General features: G+C 60.1%; 6 protein-coding genes across 6 annotated transcripts; 3 read left to right on the top strand and 3 right to left on the bottom strand.

Annotated features, from left to right (window-relative positions):
- Positions 1-736: 736 nt before the first annotated feature.
- Positions 737-1,123, bottom strand: JDV02_007756 (uncharacterized protein; the record flags this gene model as incomplete). Its single annotated transcript, XM_047989282.1, has 1 exon — positions 737-1,123. One exon carries the CDS (start codon positions 1,121-1,123, stop codon positions 737-739), a length of 387 nt encoding a protein of 128 aa, XP_047845281.1.
- Positions 1,124-2,675: 1,552 nt separating this feature from the next.
- JDV02_007755 (Beta-mannosidase) lies at positions 2,676-5,313 on the bottom strand (the record flags this gene model as incomplete). The annotated part of the gene is made up of 2 exons (XM_047989281.1): positions 2,676-3,389; positions 3,451-5,313. The coding sequence occupies 2 exons, from the start codon at positions 5,311-5,313 to the stop codon at positions 2,676-2,678; spliced, it is 2,577 nt and encodes an 858-aa protein (XP_047845280.1).
- A 557-nt stretch (positions 5,314-5,870) lies between these two features.
- JDV02_007754 (uncharacterized protein) lies at positions 5,871-7,355 on the top strand (the record flags this gene model as incomplete). Its single annotated transcript, XM_047989280.1, has 2 exons — positions 5,871-6,500; positions 6,549-7,355. The coding sequence occupies 2 exons, from the start codon at positions 5,871-5,873 to the stop codon at positions 7,353-7,355; spliced, it is 1,437 nt and encodes a 478-aa protein (XP_047845279.1).
- Positions 7,356-7,438: 83 nt separating this feature from the next.
- JDV02_007753 (uncharacterized protein) lies at positions 7,439-8,464 on the bottom strand (the record flags this gene model as incomplete). The annotated part of the gene is made up of 1 exon (XM_047989279.1): positions 7,439-8,464. One exon carries the CDS (start codon positions 8,462-8,464, stop codon positions 7,439-7,441), a length of 1,026 nt encoding a protein of 341 aa, XP_047845278.1.
- A 950-nt stretch (positions 8,465-9,414) lies between these two features.
- JDV02_007752 (uncharacterized protein) lies at positions 9,415-11,528 on the top strand. Its single transcript, XM_047989278.1, has one exon. It carries the CDS (start codon positions 9,862-9,864, stop codon positions 11,488-11,490), a length of 1,629 nt encoding a protein of 542 aa, XP_047845277.1. The 5' UTR covers positions 9,415-9,861; the 3' UTR covers positions 11,491-11,528.
- Positions 11,529-12,674: 1,146 nt separating this feature from the next.
- Positions 12,675-17,168, top strand: JDV02_007751 (uncharacterized protein). Its single transcript, XM_047989277.1, has 3 exons — positions 12,675-13,921; positions 13,983-14,590; positions 14,653-17,168. Exons 1-3 carry the CDS (start codon positions 13,415-13,417, stop codon positions 16,553-16,555), a joined length of 3,018 nt encoding a protein of 1,005 aa, XP_047845276.1. The 5' UTR covers positions 12,675-13,414; the 3' UTR covers positions 16,556-17,168.
- Positions 17,169-17,530: the final 362 nt, after the last annotated feature.

The raw sequence follows: 17,530 nt of genomic DNA, 5'->3' as shown, positions 1-17,530 counted from the left end.
TTTTCCTTGCTCCCTGCGATGAACTAACTGCAACTCGTGACTTGCAGTTGCACTCGCCGAGTCGCGATGGCAGCTCCGCCATTCCGTCGGCATGGAGCTTTGGGTATCTACTGAGTGGTCTGCGAGCCGACGAATGCCATGATCGGCAGCCAGGCGAGACAGGGATGGACGCATGGATTAGGGAACATGGCCGGCACTGCAGGTATAGAGTGCCACTATACTACTAAAAATTTTAGGTACTTGAGAGGTGGTGACGGCGAATTTGCACCATCGCCGCCCACCGCCTCGACGGCGAGCAGCAAACAAGATAGAGCAAAGGCGGAAGGGAAAGAGAAAAAAACGAGGACGACGAACGCCTCAACCTCACACCGTCTCCAGCCCACCACCACCACCACAACCATCATGCAGCCGATGGCGCGCGCTGCAACCACCCGGCTTTTGACTTGGGGCGCGCATTCGAGATTGGCCGCATGACCAGACACACACACACCACACACACCCTTGCCTCGTCGCTCGACACCCCTTGACGCAGGCAGATGGCAGGGTGCGCGCCGCCGGACGCACGCACACACCACGCACGCACACGCACATGCCGCTCGCAAACCGGTCATTGGGCGACGGCGGGCGGCGCGATGCCTGTCTGTCTCGCCCTTCCCTGGCGAGCGTTCCCCGTCCGTCCGCCGCATCTGCTCCGCGAGCGCCCGCTAACCACGCCGCCGCAGACCTGGATGGCGCGCTAACTGCTGCTACTGCTGCTGCTGCTGCGAACCACGAGGACATCAGCAGCAGCTTCTTTGTCTCGTCTCAGATCAGACAGACAAAACTCGTCGCCGCGCTCCCCCGGGGGAGGGGGGAAGGGGAGAGCGGTGTGGAAGCTCGTGTGTAGTTCCCTTGCGTTGCGTTGCTTTGCGTTGCTTTGCATCGGCATGCCCATCTGGTGTTGCTGCCGCCCTCCTCCATCATCCTTCCCCGGGGCCCGGTCCGCAGCAGCGCTCGTGCGTGGGGCTCGGGCGGTGGTGGGTGTGCAGGTTGCAGAAGAATTGCCGCTCGCTCGCACGCAGCAGCAGCAGCAGCGGTGGATGATGGGATGGATGGTATCCGTTTGTTGACTACCCACGTACATCGGGTCTCATTGTGCTGCTACTTCATCGAGAGTTGTTTGTCTCGCTTGAGGGAGAGAGGGAGAGGGGAGGGGAGGTGTCGTGACCAGCATCTGACGCGACGGGTTGCATCATCAACAACATGGTTCCAACTTCCCCCACCATCGCGAGTCCCCCGTTCTGAAGACAACGACATCGTCGTCGTCGCGAGACAAGCATGACCCTGCTGCTGCGCACGCTGCCTCGTGTCTAGTGCTCCCTCCTCCATGGAACATTACTACTTTACCTACGAAGAATTTTTAATCTACGAAGCATGTACGATGTACACTTTACAGTGCCACGAAACACTTGACCGTCTGTTTTTCAATGCGCTTGACTCGCGGGCGTGCTGGACCCCTCCATCCGCGCCTTAAGACACGCACACACACCTTTTTGGCCCGATCCCTCCCTTGCAAGGAAAACGAGGAGCCATCGCCAACCTGCAGCGGGGGAGGGAGGAGGGAGGGGGGCATGGGATGCAGACATGCACAGACCCCAGACAGACAGACCAGATCAGATGTCGACCTGCCTGCCTGTCTGTCGGTCTGTTTGTCTGTCTGCATGTAGTTACAGTATATCGTACGTCTGTCTGGGTGGGCTCCCTCCCTCCCTCCCACCCCCGGCGACGGCCTCGTGCGCGAGGCATTTGCTGCGCGATATACTACCCATCGTCGTCGCTCGCGGATGACATGCAGTACATCCCCGGGCACCCCCATCATCAGCATCATCATCCAAGCCGGCAGGGGGGCGGCGGCAGTAGTACGTAGCACCATTACCACCACCACCACCATCGCCCACTACTACCAGGGTCCCCAAGCTCAGTCAAGCCCGCAATTGAGCCTGTTGTATTCAGGCTCTCGCTCGATCGATCGCATTTTCGCTCGTGTATGTATATGCCTACCTTGTGTACGTATATGCCTCGACTTTTGAACCCTCTTGCGCGCCCCGATCCCCTGGTAAAGGAGGGGTGAAGACGCAACGAATAATGGAAGGGCGCCAATTGATCCCCAACTACTCTATACCATGACGACCAGACACAAAGAATAGAATGTCGACTGGACACATGCGCCTCATGACATCCAACCCAGACCGGCGTTGGCAATATGTCTGGCGAGGAGCGAAAGTCGTAAAAAAACCAACAATTGGAGGCATCGCCGCTCCTGCAGGGTAACAAGGTATGCATGCATGTATACTGTACGTACTGCTGCGTCCATGTGTGTGTGTGAGTGTGTGTGTCACCCGAGACGCGCATCGTTGACAGCTCATGTGGCTGAAGCTATGCCCCCCCGGCTCCTGGCACAAGCTCGCGCCACAGCTAGATCGAGGTGCACGGCCCACCTGCCTGCCGGTCGCCCACGTTCATGTGGGGCGTCGGGAGGAGCATGTAAGTCGGACACGGGGGGGAGGGGCTCCGCGGCAGGATATCAACTTTCGGCGCGAACTAACATGCAACGTGCTGCATGTACGATGCGGGATTATGAGTAAAAATTCAGGGTCTATTGCTGTGGCTTGACGTAGCGCGCGCGCGTCCGCCACTTACACACTCGGGACCGCCCGGTTAGGAACCCAGTCCGACCCATAGTAGCGCATTCGCACATCGTCTCCTTTGACGAGTCCCGCGCCCTGAACAACGTACGTGTCCCCGGGGAACACATCCACACCGTTATCATCCCATCGGATCTCGCGCTCCTCGTCGGCGAGGTACAGTTCCAGGCCCTTGACAGGAGCGTCCGAGCTGATCTCGACCCGTCCCTCCAGCACTCGAAGCTTGATGTCATACGCAGTCGGCAGCGTCACATATTTCAGTGGCTGAGGCCAGTCTGACGCTCGAGAAACGACGCTCCCATCCGAGTGACGCATTATGGCTTGCACTGCAGTCCTGTCATCAACAGCGCAGTCCTCAGCGAGCTCCGTCGAGCGGTTGGCCCCGAGGATCTGGTTCCCCAAGGATATTGTCTGCCGGAGCTCTCCGGTCTGCGTGTCGTAGAGCCGCACTTCAACGCTGACGGCTGCCTTTTGCAGCGTCGTGTTCACTGCCCACACGTCATAGACGTACTCTTTATCCACGAGATCGTGGGGAGGACCCAGCAGCTGAGGCGGCGGCGATTTCAGCTTCTTGAGCTCCGGCGTGGAGCGGCCAATTCCGAGAGCGAGAGGCGCCGAGTCGCGCTTCGTCGCGAAAAAGGCCAGCTTTCGTTCTCCGTAGAAGTCAATGAGCGACCAGCTGGATACTGGCCAGCAGTCGTTGATCTGCAGCCACCGTCAGCACGCTCTACATCATAAATCACATCAGCGAGGGAGCGACACCCACCTGCCATATGAGTTGGCCGCCACAGTATTCGCGCCCCGGACCCTTCCATTGGCGACGGCAGCTACGGACGGCAGATGCGAGGCACTCGGCTTGCATGAGCTGCGTGGCGTATATCCAGCTGTCTAGGCGCATCGAGTCGGCACGAATGTTTTCCATGACGTACAACGCCAGCCTCCGTTCAGACCCGTCGGCTTTGTTGTGATGGTCCAGCACTGCGCTCTGAGGATACCGCTGTGTAGGGTCCGTCACGAAACGGGAGACGGACTTGGCAGATGGAAAGCCCAACATGCCAAATTCGGACACGAATCTTCCGGTGAGCTTGTCCCATAGCTGGTACTTTTCCTGCGAGCCGTGCCACACATTCCACTGGTGAATGTCGCCAACAGTGCGGTCCTCGGTGCCGTTTCCACCCCACGGAGACGCAGGATGATACGGCACACCCGGTGAGTGTTCGGAGACGACAGCGGGAAGAATAGTCTCATAGATTGTCCGAGCCGGGAAATTGGACTTGGTCCAGTCGCCGGAATGATCATTCGGATCCCAGTCCAGCTTGAGCATCTCTGCCACTTGGTAGTCCTCATTGTTACCCGCATAGATAACCACGGAGCAGTACTGCCGGAGTCGCTTTAGCTGGTCCACAGCCTCTCGCTTCACGCTGGCCGCAAACTCGGGATAGCAAGGGTACTGTCCACAAGCGAACATGAAGTCCTGCCAGACAAGCACACCCTGGCGGTCGCATTCGGCGTAGAGGGCGTCGTGCTCGTATATGCCGCCGCCCCATATTCTCAGCATGTTTTGGTTGCCCTCCAAGCAGGCCTCGACACTCTTCTTGTAGTCTTCTTGGGTCAAGGCCGTCAAGAATGAATGGTCGGGAATCCAATTGGACCCCGAGATGTACACAGGCTGGTTGTTGACCTCGATAAAGAAGCTGGTTCCGGGCTCCCCTTCCAAAGGCTCCTGCACCAACCGCAGTCGGCGGATCCCGATATGCGATGTCGATGTGTGCAGAGAAGTGCCGTGGCTGCTACGAATTTGAACTTCAACGTCGTAAAAGACTTGAGGCCCGTGTCCCGCAGGGTGCCAGAGTTCCGGCTGCGGAATGTCGAGAGAGACGCTACCTTGAGTCTCGTGCGCCGCCAACGTGGATTGGGCTTGGAACACGAGCTTGCTGGGGGAGGTGACGGTGACATCCACTACTGCGTCCTGGTCGAGTGCGGCGCCCCACGAAACGTCGATGGTGCAACGCTGCAAATCCTCACTGACAGTAGGATTGGCGAAGACGTCGTAGGCCATCGACGAGTAACTTTCAAGGTGAATCTCGCGATAAGGACCGCAGGTGAGTAAAATAGGACCCCAGTCCCAGCCGTAGTGGTACGGCGCCTTGCGGACATGCACGCGAGAGCTATCTCCGTTGAAGGCCCGCAGCTTTCCGTGCTTGGATTCAAGTGCTCGACCTTCACGTAAAGCGCTTCGAAAGGTAATGCGCAGGATGTTGGCACCGCTCTGCAGCTTGTCCGTGACAATGACCCGGTGGCGATGAAACATGTTGGATGATATGAGTATGAGCTGCTCGTTCAGGTAAACCGTGGCGAACGTGTCGAGGCCCTCCAAGACCAGGTCTTGCCTCGAATGGTCATTGTCCGGCTGGTGCACAAAGTCGCACTCGTACTCCCAGTCTGTCTCCCCCACCCACTGTACGAGGCGCTCATTTCGGTCGAGGAAGGGATCTGGAATGCGTTTTGCGTCGAGGAGGTCCGTGAAGATCTCGGTTGTCGGTCTCGAGTGCGAGCAAGGGTTCCAGTCTCCATCGCTCCCATGTTGGCGCCACCTCCATCCGGCGAGAGTCTGCGAGGTTGATGCCATGACGAGGGTGGTGCAAAGGCTTTTGGCGAGCCAGGGCAGCGGAGAGGGCGGCGAAAAGAAGACATGGCGACTTTATGGCCGAGCGTCGCGCCGCCTCATCGTAAACATTCTCCCGTCTCTTGCGCGGGCTGTCGCCGTGCAGTCGCCCGCGCATGGTTTCCGCCGCCGACCTTTTTTCCGTCTGGACTTATTGACCAAATCGTGGGGGCCAGCCGGGGACAAAGCAGGTGCAGGGGTCCATCGCACCTGCAGACAGATTGTGGGGTCGCTCCACCCGTCAGGACGCGTGGGGTCGTGGACGTGGGTGGTGGAGTCGTGCAGGCGGTACTTGCAGAGGTACTTCGTTGTAAGTTCCCCGACCCTCGCGACGTCTACCTACCTACTTACTACTGGCCTCGCTTGTCGGATGCAAAATTCCCTCCTGTCCTCCGCCGCCGTTCTCGCCGCCCTCGCCGCTCGACTTTCCGTTGGAACACCTGCCTCGGCGCTTCCATCATCCTATGCCTCACGCAGCCACGTGGCACAGGCATCTGATCTGCCGTGCTGACCGCAGTACCATGTTCAAGTCTTGCGACTACTGCCGGCATCGCAAAAAACGATGCATTCTCCCCGCGGGGTCTCCTATATCGGCACGGTGCTCCGATTGCGAGCATCTTGACCTCGTGTGCACATTCAGCTCTCGCCAACCGAGTTTGAAGCGCCGCAAGACGTCCCAGCGACTCGCGGCTCGTCTCTTAGAGGGTCTCGCCACGGATTGGCCCATGACCAGGACTGACAGTGACGAAGATGTGGCGAACCTCAAGGATGGCGACTGTCAGATACCTCTCGCCGGAAAGCGAGACATGGCCAACAAGCGTCTGGTGCAGGCAAATACTCCCGTCACTCACCACGACGACGAGCCTCTAACAATCAGCATGAGATACTGGCGGAATGTGCATCCATTCATGCCATTCATCCCTGTCGAGATGCTAGAGGAGGCGGACCTCGGAAGAGATCCGGATCTGGAGCACTGCGTCGATCTAGCCTCCCGCTTTTCCTTCAACTCGATGAGCGAAGACGTTGAAGTTCCCCTGCTCACGGATCGGCTGCTCTCGATGCTGCGCCACGGCACGCTGTCTACCTCAGCTATTGCCGGCCTTCTTCTCCTAATTCCGTCCATCTCCTTCCCAGACGAGCTGATCCATCAGGCAAGCCACTCTAGGTTCTTGACGAAATTGCATACTGACTGTAGACAGATCCTGTCCGCGGTTGAATCTGCAAGCGCTGCTGGCTCAGTGTCGCCATCCATATTATCCGGAACACTCGTTACCCATATCTGGCGGCAGCTTGCTGGATACTCTCATCCTCCGTTGAATCTGCCACTAGAAGTTCTCGGGAACTATGCCGAAACATTGAGCCCGACAACTTTTGCCCATCATTATGTCCGCCTCTCCCAGTTGGCTGCAGAACTTGGCCAGCGCCGCATGGCGATGGACCTGGACGGAATCACGGCAGACACAGCGCTCGCCTGGGCGAAACTCGAGTATAACTGCCTCCTGTGGCAGGTTCGTCTGCCGACGACGCTCTTGGACGGCCGCGATGATCTCCCGGCCACTCCACAGTCTGTCTTGATTCACTGCTTGTCGAACATGATCCTGCTGTCGTTTTACAGCGATGTTCTCGAGCACGCGGATACTCTGGGCGCCCAGTTGGCACTGCGACCTGTTCCGGGGGTCCTCCTCTTTCTGTGCGCTCTCGCTCGCAGCACATTTATCTGCCCTCGCAACGTACTGGACCGTTGGACGCTGCTTCTCCACATGCAGGCGGCCACAGTCCGCACCATGCTGCGTCTCTGGAGACAAACAGGGTTCGAGAATTGCCGGGCCCTGTGCAATCTCTGGGAAGACAGCCACAACCTATACCCTGACCTCAAGCAGCATGTGCGCGAGGAGATTGGGCCTGGTCCGTGGACGATTGAAGAGATTGATGGCTACTCGGTGTTCTGGACGTTTCGCGACCTACGTACGCTGACCGCCAAATTCATCATCGATAGTCGAGCATGACATGTTGAGATTTTAATTACCATGTGTCTGTCTCGTGATGGTCTGACCTATTTACCAACTCCCTTTAAGCCCTTGCCTTTTAATCAGTTTACGGGCGCTGTTGCTACACCCAGCTCGCTGTCCGCCTGCCCAAAGTACATGAACCACTGCCCCTTGAACTGCACCATGCCCTCGGTGAAAACAACCTCGTTTACCAGGCCCTCGCGCTCGTTTTGAGCCGACACCACCACCGACGGCTGATCCAGGCGCGCGACCGGACCATTTTCCAGATGCTGGTAGTCGATGAGCATCTGGCTGATGGAATACTGGTTGTTGCGGTAGCGCGCCGTTCCAAGGGTGGCGGCATTGTAGACGAGAATCCACTTGCCGTCGCGGGTCTTGACAGGGGCTGGGCCGGGCTCGAGCAGGCGGCTCTCCCACGGGAGGACGGACTCTGCAAAGTGCTCGCTGAAGGGCTTGGCAGTCCAGTTGAGCAGGTCGTCGCTCTCGGCGAGGTAGAGGTACGAGTCGCCAAAGATCATGACGTAGCGGCCCTCGGCGTTCTTCTCGGGGAAGATGGCACCCGACTTGGAATGGCCCTCGCGGAAGAGGGTGCGCCCGTCGCAGTTTCTCTCGACGTCCTTCATGTCCGGGAACAGGGGCGGGCGCTTCTCCCAGTGCACCAGGTCCGTGGAGGTGGCGAGGCACAGGCGGGGGGTCTTGAAGTCCCAGGACGTGTAGGTCATGTAGAAGACGCCGTCGAAGCGGGCGATGCGGGGGTCCTCGACGCCGCCGCCGGCCTTCCAGGGCTCGCTGGCCTCGAGCACGGGCCGGTCGAGGCGGGTGAAGTTGAAGCCATCGGTGGACCAGGCGAGGCCGACGCTCGACTTGAGCTGGGGGTTCTGCGCGCGGTAGAGGAGGAAGACGGTGTCGTCGAGGACGATGGCGGCGGCGTTGTAGATGTAGCCCGACTCGAACTCGTTGCTGGGGTTGGGCACGAGGAGCGGGTTGTGCTGGTACTTGGTGAAGGGGCCGATGGGGAAGATGGGCGCCTTGTAGTTGGCGTCGCCCTCGCGCGAGGCGGGGGTGATTTTGGGTGGCGTGGACGAGTATGCTGTGGAGGGAGACATGATGGTGGTGGCGGATGGTGTTGGGGGGTCGCGATGAAGAGGCGAGAAAAACCTACATGGTCTTTCTTGGGTTTCTTGGTTTATATTTCTTTATATTTGGTGATCGGGTGAGGGATGGCCCCCAAGGATGCAGTCATTGATACTGCGATGGGCGTCGGGGAAAAGGTCGGGGTTCTCCAAGTGTTTGGGGGGACAATGCCGACATTGTCCTTCCATAGAATCCATACCTACCAAGCTACCCACATGTATGCAAGCACGGAGAGGTGCAAGGTAGGTGGGTACTAGGTAGAGATGCTCGCTACAAGGACTATACCGGCCGGCCAAGTACCTGTCAAGGTCGACAAACGTATTGAAGAGGCAAACCTGTCGACGTGCGCCACTCGGGCCGGACGTTTTTGCACGCAAACCCGCGTGATTCCAGGAGAATTAGACGAGGCTACGCTCCTGTAGCGCCGACGAGCCCGCTGTGGCGCATCCGCCTTGCTCACCGAGACGCACCTGGAGGCTCCGTTTTCGCTGACGACTCTGGCCATTGCAGGCGCCCGGAGAAATAGCAAGGCAGAGAAAAACGATTGTTTCTTGCTACGGCGGCACTAATAAGTTGCTGGTACTAGTTAACTAGTCGCACGACCGAAGTGGACCGCTGTCAGCAGGGGGCAGGCACCTCCAACCTAGGAATCAGTTTTCGATGCACTTCGTTGCCTGCTTCGTCTGCCTGCCTCATCCTCCCCCCGCATCGTGGGGTGATTTGATGCCAGAAAGTCGATCGGCGTGGGGTGAAAGGTCCGACTGACCGACGCCGGGCAGGCCATCCCCATCGAATCGTCCCAAGGAGGAGGAACCCCTGGGCGGGCAAGTCGGAAAAAACGTCGGCCGTGTGCTCGCTCGCCCTGTCGCACCAAACAAACACCACCACACTCGCGCTCTCACACACAACGACCAGCGAGCGAGCGAGCGAGCAAGCGCCACGGCACACACACACACGCACACACACTTTCTGCCCCACACGATCTCGCCATGCGCGACGCCGGAGTCGGCTCGAGAAATGCCGTCTGGCTCTGCGGGATGGGTCCGGTCCAGATTCTCCCAACCCTGTGTCCAGGCCCCTCCCCCGACCATGAGAGCGGCAAAATTGTCGGGAATTCGGCAGGACGCCTCCGTCGAGGACGACGACGAGGCGGCGAGGCGACTCTCACTCTCACTCTCTCTCGCTCTACCCCTTGAACCAAACCCCAATGTCGTCCTGTATAAAATCACGGCCATGCGTCTGCTGAAATCCGGGGAACCCATAGCGTGCAGATCGCAAGCCCACTCGCCTTGGAGCTCCTGCCCTTCTCCTGGATCCCCGATACAATAAGCCTGCCTGCCTGCCTGCCTGCCTGCCTGCGCTCCCCGTCATGGACACCACCGCCGCCGCCCAAGGCAAGCAAGGGTCCGTCGGCTCGGACCATGTCGAGAGACCGGTTGACGACGCCGTCGATGTGCTCGTGCACCAGCGAGGCGTCGCCGCCCTCGAAGTGGTGCAGCGGCTGGAGCCCATCAAGAAGAGCAGCAAGCGCATGATACAGCTGTACATCATCTGCGGCTTCATGTTCCTCGGCTCGACCATGGGCGGCTTCGACGGCGCCCTCATGGGCAACATGCTCGCTATGCCCTCGTTCCAGCACCAGTTTGGGGCCGGCATCGTCGGCGTCAAGACGGCCTACATCTCCAGCATGTACTCCATCGGCTCCGTCTGCGCCCTGCCGTTTGTCGGCCCGGCCACCGATACGTGGGGCCGCCGCGTGGGCATCGTCTTCGGCTGCGTCTTCGTCGCCATGGGCGTCGTCATCCAGGTGACGTCGCACGCCCTGCCGCAGTACCTGGCCGGCCGCTTCTTCCTCGGCTTCGGCGCCTGCATCGCCAACGTCGCCTGCCCGTCGTACGTGGTCGAGTTTGCTCACCCGGCCTACCGCGGCGTCATCACCGGCCTCTACAACTGCGGATACTACCTCGGCGCCGTGCTGGCCGCCGCCGTCCTACGCGGCTGCGCCGGCCTCACGGGCAACGCCTCGTGGCTGATCCCGACGTACCTCCAGCTGGCCTTCCCCGCCCTGCTGGTCCCGGCGTGCTTCTTCTCGCCCGAGTCGCCGCGCTGGCTGTACGTGCACGGCCGCCCGGCCCAGTGCCGCGACATCCTCGTCAAGTACCACGGCAACGACAACCCCGACTCGCTGTACGTGCAGCTGCAGCTGCGCGAGTTCGAGGACGAGCTGGAGCTCGACGGCGCCGACAAGCGCTGGTGGGACTACCGCTGCCTCTTCAACTCGCGCGCCGCCGTGTACCGCGCCATCCTCTGCGCCGTGGCCGTCTCCGCCTTCAGCCAGTGGACCGGCCAGGGCGGCGTCTCCTACTTCCTGCCGGGCCTGCTGCAGACGACGGGCATCACAGACGCGACGACGGTGCTGGATATCAACCTGGGCATCACCATCGCGGGCGGTGTCGCCTCGTGCACGGGCGCCACCCTCATGGACCGCTTCGGCCGCCGCAAGATGCTCATTACGTGCTGCATTGGCCTGGCCCTGCTCTGGGGCGGCATGATCGGTGGCACGGGCGCCTTCACCACCTCGGGCAACACGGCGGCGGCAAACGCGTCCATTGCATTCATCTTCCTCATCAACATCGTCTTCTCGTGCGCCTACACGCCCCTGCAGGCGCTGTACCCGGTCGAGGTGCTGTCGTTTGAGCAGCGCGCCAAGGGCATGGCGCTGCAGAACATTGCCGGCAACGCGGCCGGCCTGGTGAACCAGTTCGCCCTGCCCATCGCCCTCGAGAAGATTGCCTGGAAGACGTACTTTATCTACCTGGCCACGTGCTCCCTCGAGGCTGTCTACTACTTCTTCCTCATGGTCGAGACCAAGGGCCACACGCTCGAGGAGCTCAACGAGATCTTCAAGGCGCCGAACCCGCGCAACGCGTCCCTGGCCAAGGAGAGGACGGAGGAGACGGTGGCCCAAGTGAGCGAGCTCAAGGGCGGCGATTTGTGATGTAACAAAATAGAGCGGATAGGAAAGCAACAGCCACCATTGATTGTGTTACCGTTTTGCCCTGGGCGCGTGTGTGCTTCTGTGACTGACGCCGTGGTTTGCCTGCGCTCCCTTGGGGGTTTGGTAGTTGCGTGGCTGTCATACGATTGTGCGGCATCTTGGAGTCACCTCCAGGATTACCGGCCGATGTAGAACAGCGGGTTGGTGCTCTATATGCACAGCAACGTCATCGCGGATGTCTCTGTACGTACCTGCTTCATACTGTACAGGTAAAAGAGCTCCATCTTCGTAATCAAGGTTGGCTCGGCTCGGGTAGGTAAGTTCCTGCATCCTGGCACACGGTGACTTACTCCGGAAGGCAAACATCATTGGTGTCATGCGTCCCTAATGAACGAGGGGTAGCATTGATATATATACGTATAACATACCTTGGCACCGAGGGCGACCGGGGGGCAGGGAAGGACGCGAGGGATGGGTGGATAGCCGTCGCTTGACGCGGAATTCGATGTCTGGGTTTGCGCATTTGCCATCGGCACCCCAAGACCAGGCAAAGACAAAAGGAAGGCGGTGCTTGTCGCGGTTCAGATGACCGCCCAGCGCGACGCCGCCATCGTCGTGTCATGTCATGGACGACGGCGATGCCGATGCCGAACGCATGGATCCAACCAAGGGATGGCGGTCAGCGCATGAGAGCGACCCCAGCAGACGTAATTTCGCCCCCAAGCGCTGTGTCCAGGGGGTCCCTCCCGTCCGGCCGCCTGCCGAACCTCGACCTCGCCGGGGACCAACCAGCAGACGCAGTTTGCGCCCGCGAACGGCTTTCGACGATTTTTGATGTGGTGGCCGGGATCCAATGGGACGGGGACTGGAGGCCCTGAGTCGACAGCAGCCAATTTCGCAGTGGCGCTAGGGAGGCGTCCTGCACAGTCGACAGGGCAATGGAAGCGACGCCAACAACTGCCACTGATGAGGTGCCCGTGCATGTCAGGTACCGTCCCGACGGTCCAGCATTTCAGGGGGGGTGGGCGCTCGCAGTGCCAAACGGTGCGCCAATGGACATCTTCCATCCGCCTGACCAAAACGCACCGCCGTTTAACGGCTACTCCAGGGCCTGGATGCAACTGCCCCTGATCGACGTTACGACCGCCCCTGCTTGGCCGGTATCCCCCTAACAACCGACGGAAGCCCGCGGCCTTGGAGCAGCCCGCCCTCCCCCCTCGGGAGCTGCAGGACCAGCGGCCGCGACCCTCCAGCAACGCGACCTCGACCCGCGACTCCACACCAGCTTGTCCAGCGTTCCCTTGTTTCCCACCCATATCGCGTCGTCGCTCCTTTAACCCTGTCGTGCTCTTGTTTCTACCGCCTATCCCCCCGTACAGTCCCTTTTGACTGCCGGCCCACTGCTACTATTGCATACGCCGCACTCGCTTGGTTGCTCCTCCTTGCTTGATCGTCTCTTTTCCCACCCCCGTTTCCAGAGCGTGCTTGTACGTACTTGCAATTGCCTGCCCCTGGTTGGCATTCCGGTCCCCTCGTCATCCCGTATAGTATCCAGATCTGCCAGATTCAGGGCCTCTGCCGGCTTTGCCATCCGCCCTGTCTCAGCCCCTGCGAGCCGCTCGATGAAACGACAAGACCGCGCCGCCCTTTCTTCTGGCCTGCCGACTGGCCACTTGCACTTCGAGAACCGTCATTGACGTCGAGCCTGCCGACCAGTATACGTGCTGTAATACACATCGCCCTGAAGCGGACGGCTGGGTCCCCTGGTGGAGGATAGTGTGGGCTGTGTCCGCGTGTGGCCCCGACTTGACCCTTTGCCCTGACACACGTCCGGCTCGTTCGAGAAGCGCGCGGCCCTGCGCCCTGCTCCGGCATACCGCATTCCAGCCCCGACCACCCCTCGATCCGTCCCTCGGCCCTCCCGATGACGGCAATGGTCTTGAGCGGGAAAGACGACGACGATGACCACCATGCCGCGCAATCCTCCCCGCCGGAAAACTTGGAACCCAGCACGGCAGCCGTGGACATCGCGGCCATCACGAACACCGCGGACGTTACGGACACGGCGGACGAGACGGGAGCCGAGACGCCCAAGATGGCTCACGACTCCATGGTAACCGTGAGGCTCTCGGAGCCGCCCTCGCTCACCCTCGATACGACACCGGCCGGCCGAGATTCTGCCTTGCCGCGGGGCAGCGATGGCGAGCTCCTCGACGCGAGCAGCGACAGGACCAGCGGATTTTCCGTGGCGCAACGAGACTCGTTCGTAACCGTATCGTCTACCGACGCGAGCAGCCGCAGCCTGCAAGATGAATTAGGGGACTACGCTGTCCATGGTGGCCCTGAAAGTGAGGATGATCTGGAGGAGGTGGATTGGGAACAGCTGGAAAAGACAGAGGATGAGCAGGTCAAGGATGACGAGACTGACAATGTGCGTGTCGATCCCTCTGCACTCGCCGCTCTTCCGTCATCACGATGCTAACCTTGTATAGTCGACGGCACTGCTCCTGGCGCGGCTGGAACAAGAGAATGCAAAGTTGGCTACTAACCCAAAGAGTGTCAAGGTCCAGGCTGTTGAGCGACAGACTGCCAGCAGACCCCGACCGCCGTCGATGGCTCAACTACGCCAGATGGTCCATGGCCCGACGCCTCCCGCCCTCAGGTACTCGATGCTCCCACCCCCTCCCATGACGGACCTCGAGTTCTATGCCGCTCTGGTCAAGGACTACCAACAGACGGCCGCACGCTTGCCAACCCTCTTGTCGAACAAGATCCGCAAGGGCATCCCGCCGCCCCTCCGTGGCGTCGTCTGGCAGAGCATGTCTGGCGCCCGCGATTCGGTCCTCGAGGAGCAATACGAGCGTTTCTGCGGCGAGTCCAGCCCTTATGAGCCCCTCATCGGCAAGGATCTGGGCAGAAGCTTTCCGGGCGTCGACATGTTCCGCGACTCGGAAGGAGACGGGCAGCGCATGCTTGGTCGTGTCCTCAAGTCTTTTAGTCTGTATGACACCAAAATCGGCTACTGCCAAGGCCTCGCATTCCTGGTTGGGCCGTTGTTGATGCACATGCCCGATAAACAAGCATTTTGCGTTCTGGTTCGGTATGACTTGTGTCTTTCCTTTGCCCGTGTCCCCCTTGTTGGCAATGCTGACGGCTTGTTAGGTTGATGGAGCGATATGACTTGCGCGCGTGCTTTCTGCCGGACCTCTCTGGGCTGCATGTCCGCATCTATCAATTTCGCCAGCTGCTCCGGCAAAGCCTACCCACGTTGTCGGCTCACCTGGAAGAGCTTCAGGTGGAGACTGCCTACGTCTCGCAGTGGTTCCTCAGCTTCTTCGCAGTCACATGCCCATTACCCATGCTATTTCGCATCTACGACGTCATCTTCGCCGAGGGCGCTTCCGAGACCCTAATGAGAGTCGCCCTCTCCCTAATGAGGAAGAATGAAGAACGACTGCTTGCTTGCACGGAGCTCGAGGATGTTATGCAGCTGCTTCTTTCTCGGGGTTTGTGGGACTGCTACCACTACGACGCCGACGAATTCGTCCAGGACTTTGTCGGCCTCACAGCCATCGTGTCCAGGGAGAGGCTCTCGCAGCTGGAGCAGGGCTACAGGGAGTCTCTAGTTGCGACGGCCAACACGGCGCGAGCCTCGGACATCACCACCGCTGCAAGCCGCTTCCTCGGCCGGATATGGGCATCGTCAGCGGGGACCAAGCATGCCACGCTCGCCCCCGGACTCACCGCCCCGTCACGGCCGTTGAGCATGCTGCGGCGCAGTGCATCAAAGCAGAGCATAGCGTCGACGCTGAACTCGATCGAGGCCAGCTCGGCGAGCGTCGCGAGCTCGTCCCTGACGGACGCCACCACCGTCTCACGCGCGTCCTCGAACGCCGAGGACGAACCATCGAGCCGCGAGTCGACGCCTGTCGGGCCCAAGCTGGCGCCAGGCGCCGCCAAGTCCGCCGACGAAAGATACTTGCATAGCCAGATTGAGGATCTGTTGACGGCCCTGAGCGAGCTGCAGCGGAACCATACCCTCCAGACCAACCAGCTTCAGTGGGAGCGAGAGGAGCGAGAAGAGGACCGTAAGGCGGTCCGGTTGTTGCTTGACGGGCTGCGCAAGAAGGCAACGAGCCAGGATGCATCGGCGGACGAAGAGGGAGCAGACGATATCGCAACCGACTCCATGGCGGCTCCAGAGCCGGCGCCCGAGTCACCTCCTACCGACACGTGTGCGCCGTCGGCCGAGGACCTCTCAGAGCTGCTTGACAGGGTAGATACGCGCTTTGGAAACGAGGACAAGAAGCACCGTTCCTCACTAGCGCAGTCCAAGTCGCAGCTCAGAGAGGAGCTACTGACGGTCAAAGACCAGCTGGTCAGCGCAATGTCCTTGTCTCAGGAACTTAATCGCCGAATCTACGACATGGGCCAAGAGATAACGTCTTTGAAAGAGCAGTTGCGAGAGCGGCATGGGCATGTGCGAACGCTCCATCAGGATAAGCAAAGGCTGGAGAAGCAAATCCACGGCCTTCGCACCAGGGTGTCAGCGGGATCAGCGATTGAGCCCAGTCGAGACACGACGGAATCGGAGTGGACGCTCAAGAGCAGCAGCAGTGGTGGGCTGAGAGAATTCAAACTTGGACGCAGCGTGTCGACGCCGTCGAATGGCCCCGAGTACAACAAGCGGGCATCGTCGCTGCCGCAGCCGCACGAGCCTGTGGTGTCATCCGCCGCGTCGACTGGGACCAAGACGCCGCCCAACGAGCACGAAGCGCTACTGCTGGAGCTCGTTCAGGCCAAGACGGCCGAGGCAACAGCGAAGCAAGAAGCAGAGGAGGCGAAACAGAAGCTGGAGGCTCTCCGCAAGGCCTGCGGAATACCCCCAGGAGAATCCCCAGGGGCTTCGACGGCCGCCTCGGGGAACCCAACCCTCGCCATGGGGGTGTTTGGGCGGCTTACTGGACATGCGCCGACGCCATCGTCGGATCAAAGCAGCAAGCCGCCAGGATCAACGTCGGGTACTGCTCTTGCCGGCGGCGGGTTCTGGGGTTGGCGACGGTGAGCTGCGAGAATGGACTCGTGACGCGTTGGGTTCAGAGGCTTGCATCTATGTGTACGAGACGGGAGTTTTTACTTTATGTGGCGGCCGTCTTGGCCGTCGTGCATGGAGTGCGCCGGCTCACGTCAGGACGCTCAACTGCAGAGTCAGGGGGCCTCAAGGAGAGCGAGCGTATTGCGCATCTTGGGACCGTGCGCCGTCCGCGCCGGTCCACGTTTCTTTTTCTTCTTTATTTTTCTTTCTGCGGGCATTATACCAATACTTAGAATGTCATAAGCCAACACGCAGGGGATGCTAGGTAGTGGACGTGGGAGGAAGAGGGCGGCTCGACTTAGCACGGAGTTTTGTGGGCAGCTGCTAGGACACGTATGCAGTGGACGGGCTGTCTTTGACGGCCCTTGATATCTCTCGGTCTGTGGGCGGGCACGTCGTGATTGTATGATTTGTGTGATTGCGCGACCACTGTTGAAGACTAACATGGCAGCGGCGTACGGAGTTTGCGGGAACGTAGACCGCACGCCACACGCACGCACTGGGGGATCTGTCCGGCCGCCCGCTCCACCACCCCCTGCCAGGGGCTTGCATAGGGAGCACGCGCGCGTGGTCCCCCCCCCCCGGACCGAGCCATGTGAGTGAGGATCTGGGGCGCAAAGTATGGCGCGGCAGATGTTGGCCTTCACGCGAGCAGCCAGAAGGAGTCGGGGGATACATCCTCGGCATCTCGGGAGATTGGGACGGGGGTGCGGTCGATCTATCTGCGTCGCCGCCGGCATCGCCGGCTTGTGTGACAAAAGAGGAACAAGCGCATAGCTGATGAAGAGACCTCAATGGACCATGAAGGGAGGAATAAGAAGAGCTCCATAGACGGCCGAGCGAGAGAGAGATATGACATGATGCCAGTGATACCAGGCCTTGCCTGCCTGCCTTGCCTTTTGTTAATGGTTGTCGTGCCGTGCCGTGTCGTGCCGTGTCATGGAG

This window comes from Purpureocillium takamizusanense, chromosome 7 (genome assembly GCF_022605165.1).
Source record: "Purpureocillium takamizusanense chromosome 7, complete sequence".
NCBI lineage: Eukaryota > Fungi > Ascomycota > Sordariomycetes > Hypocreales > Ophiocordycipitaceae > Purpureocillium > Purpureocillium takamizusanense.
This window is presented reverse-complemented; position numbering and strand designations above follow the sequence as displayed.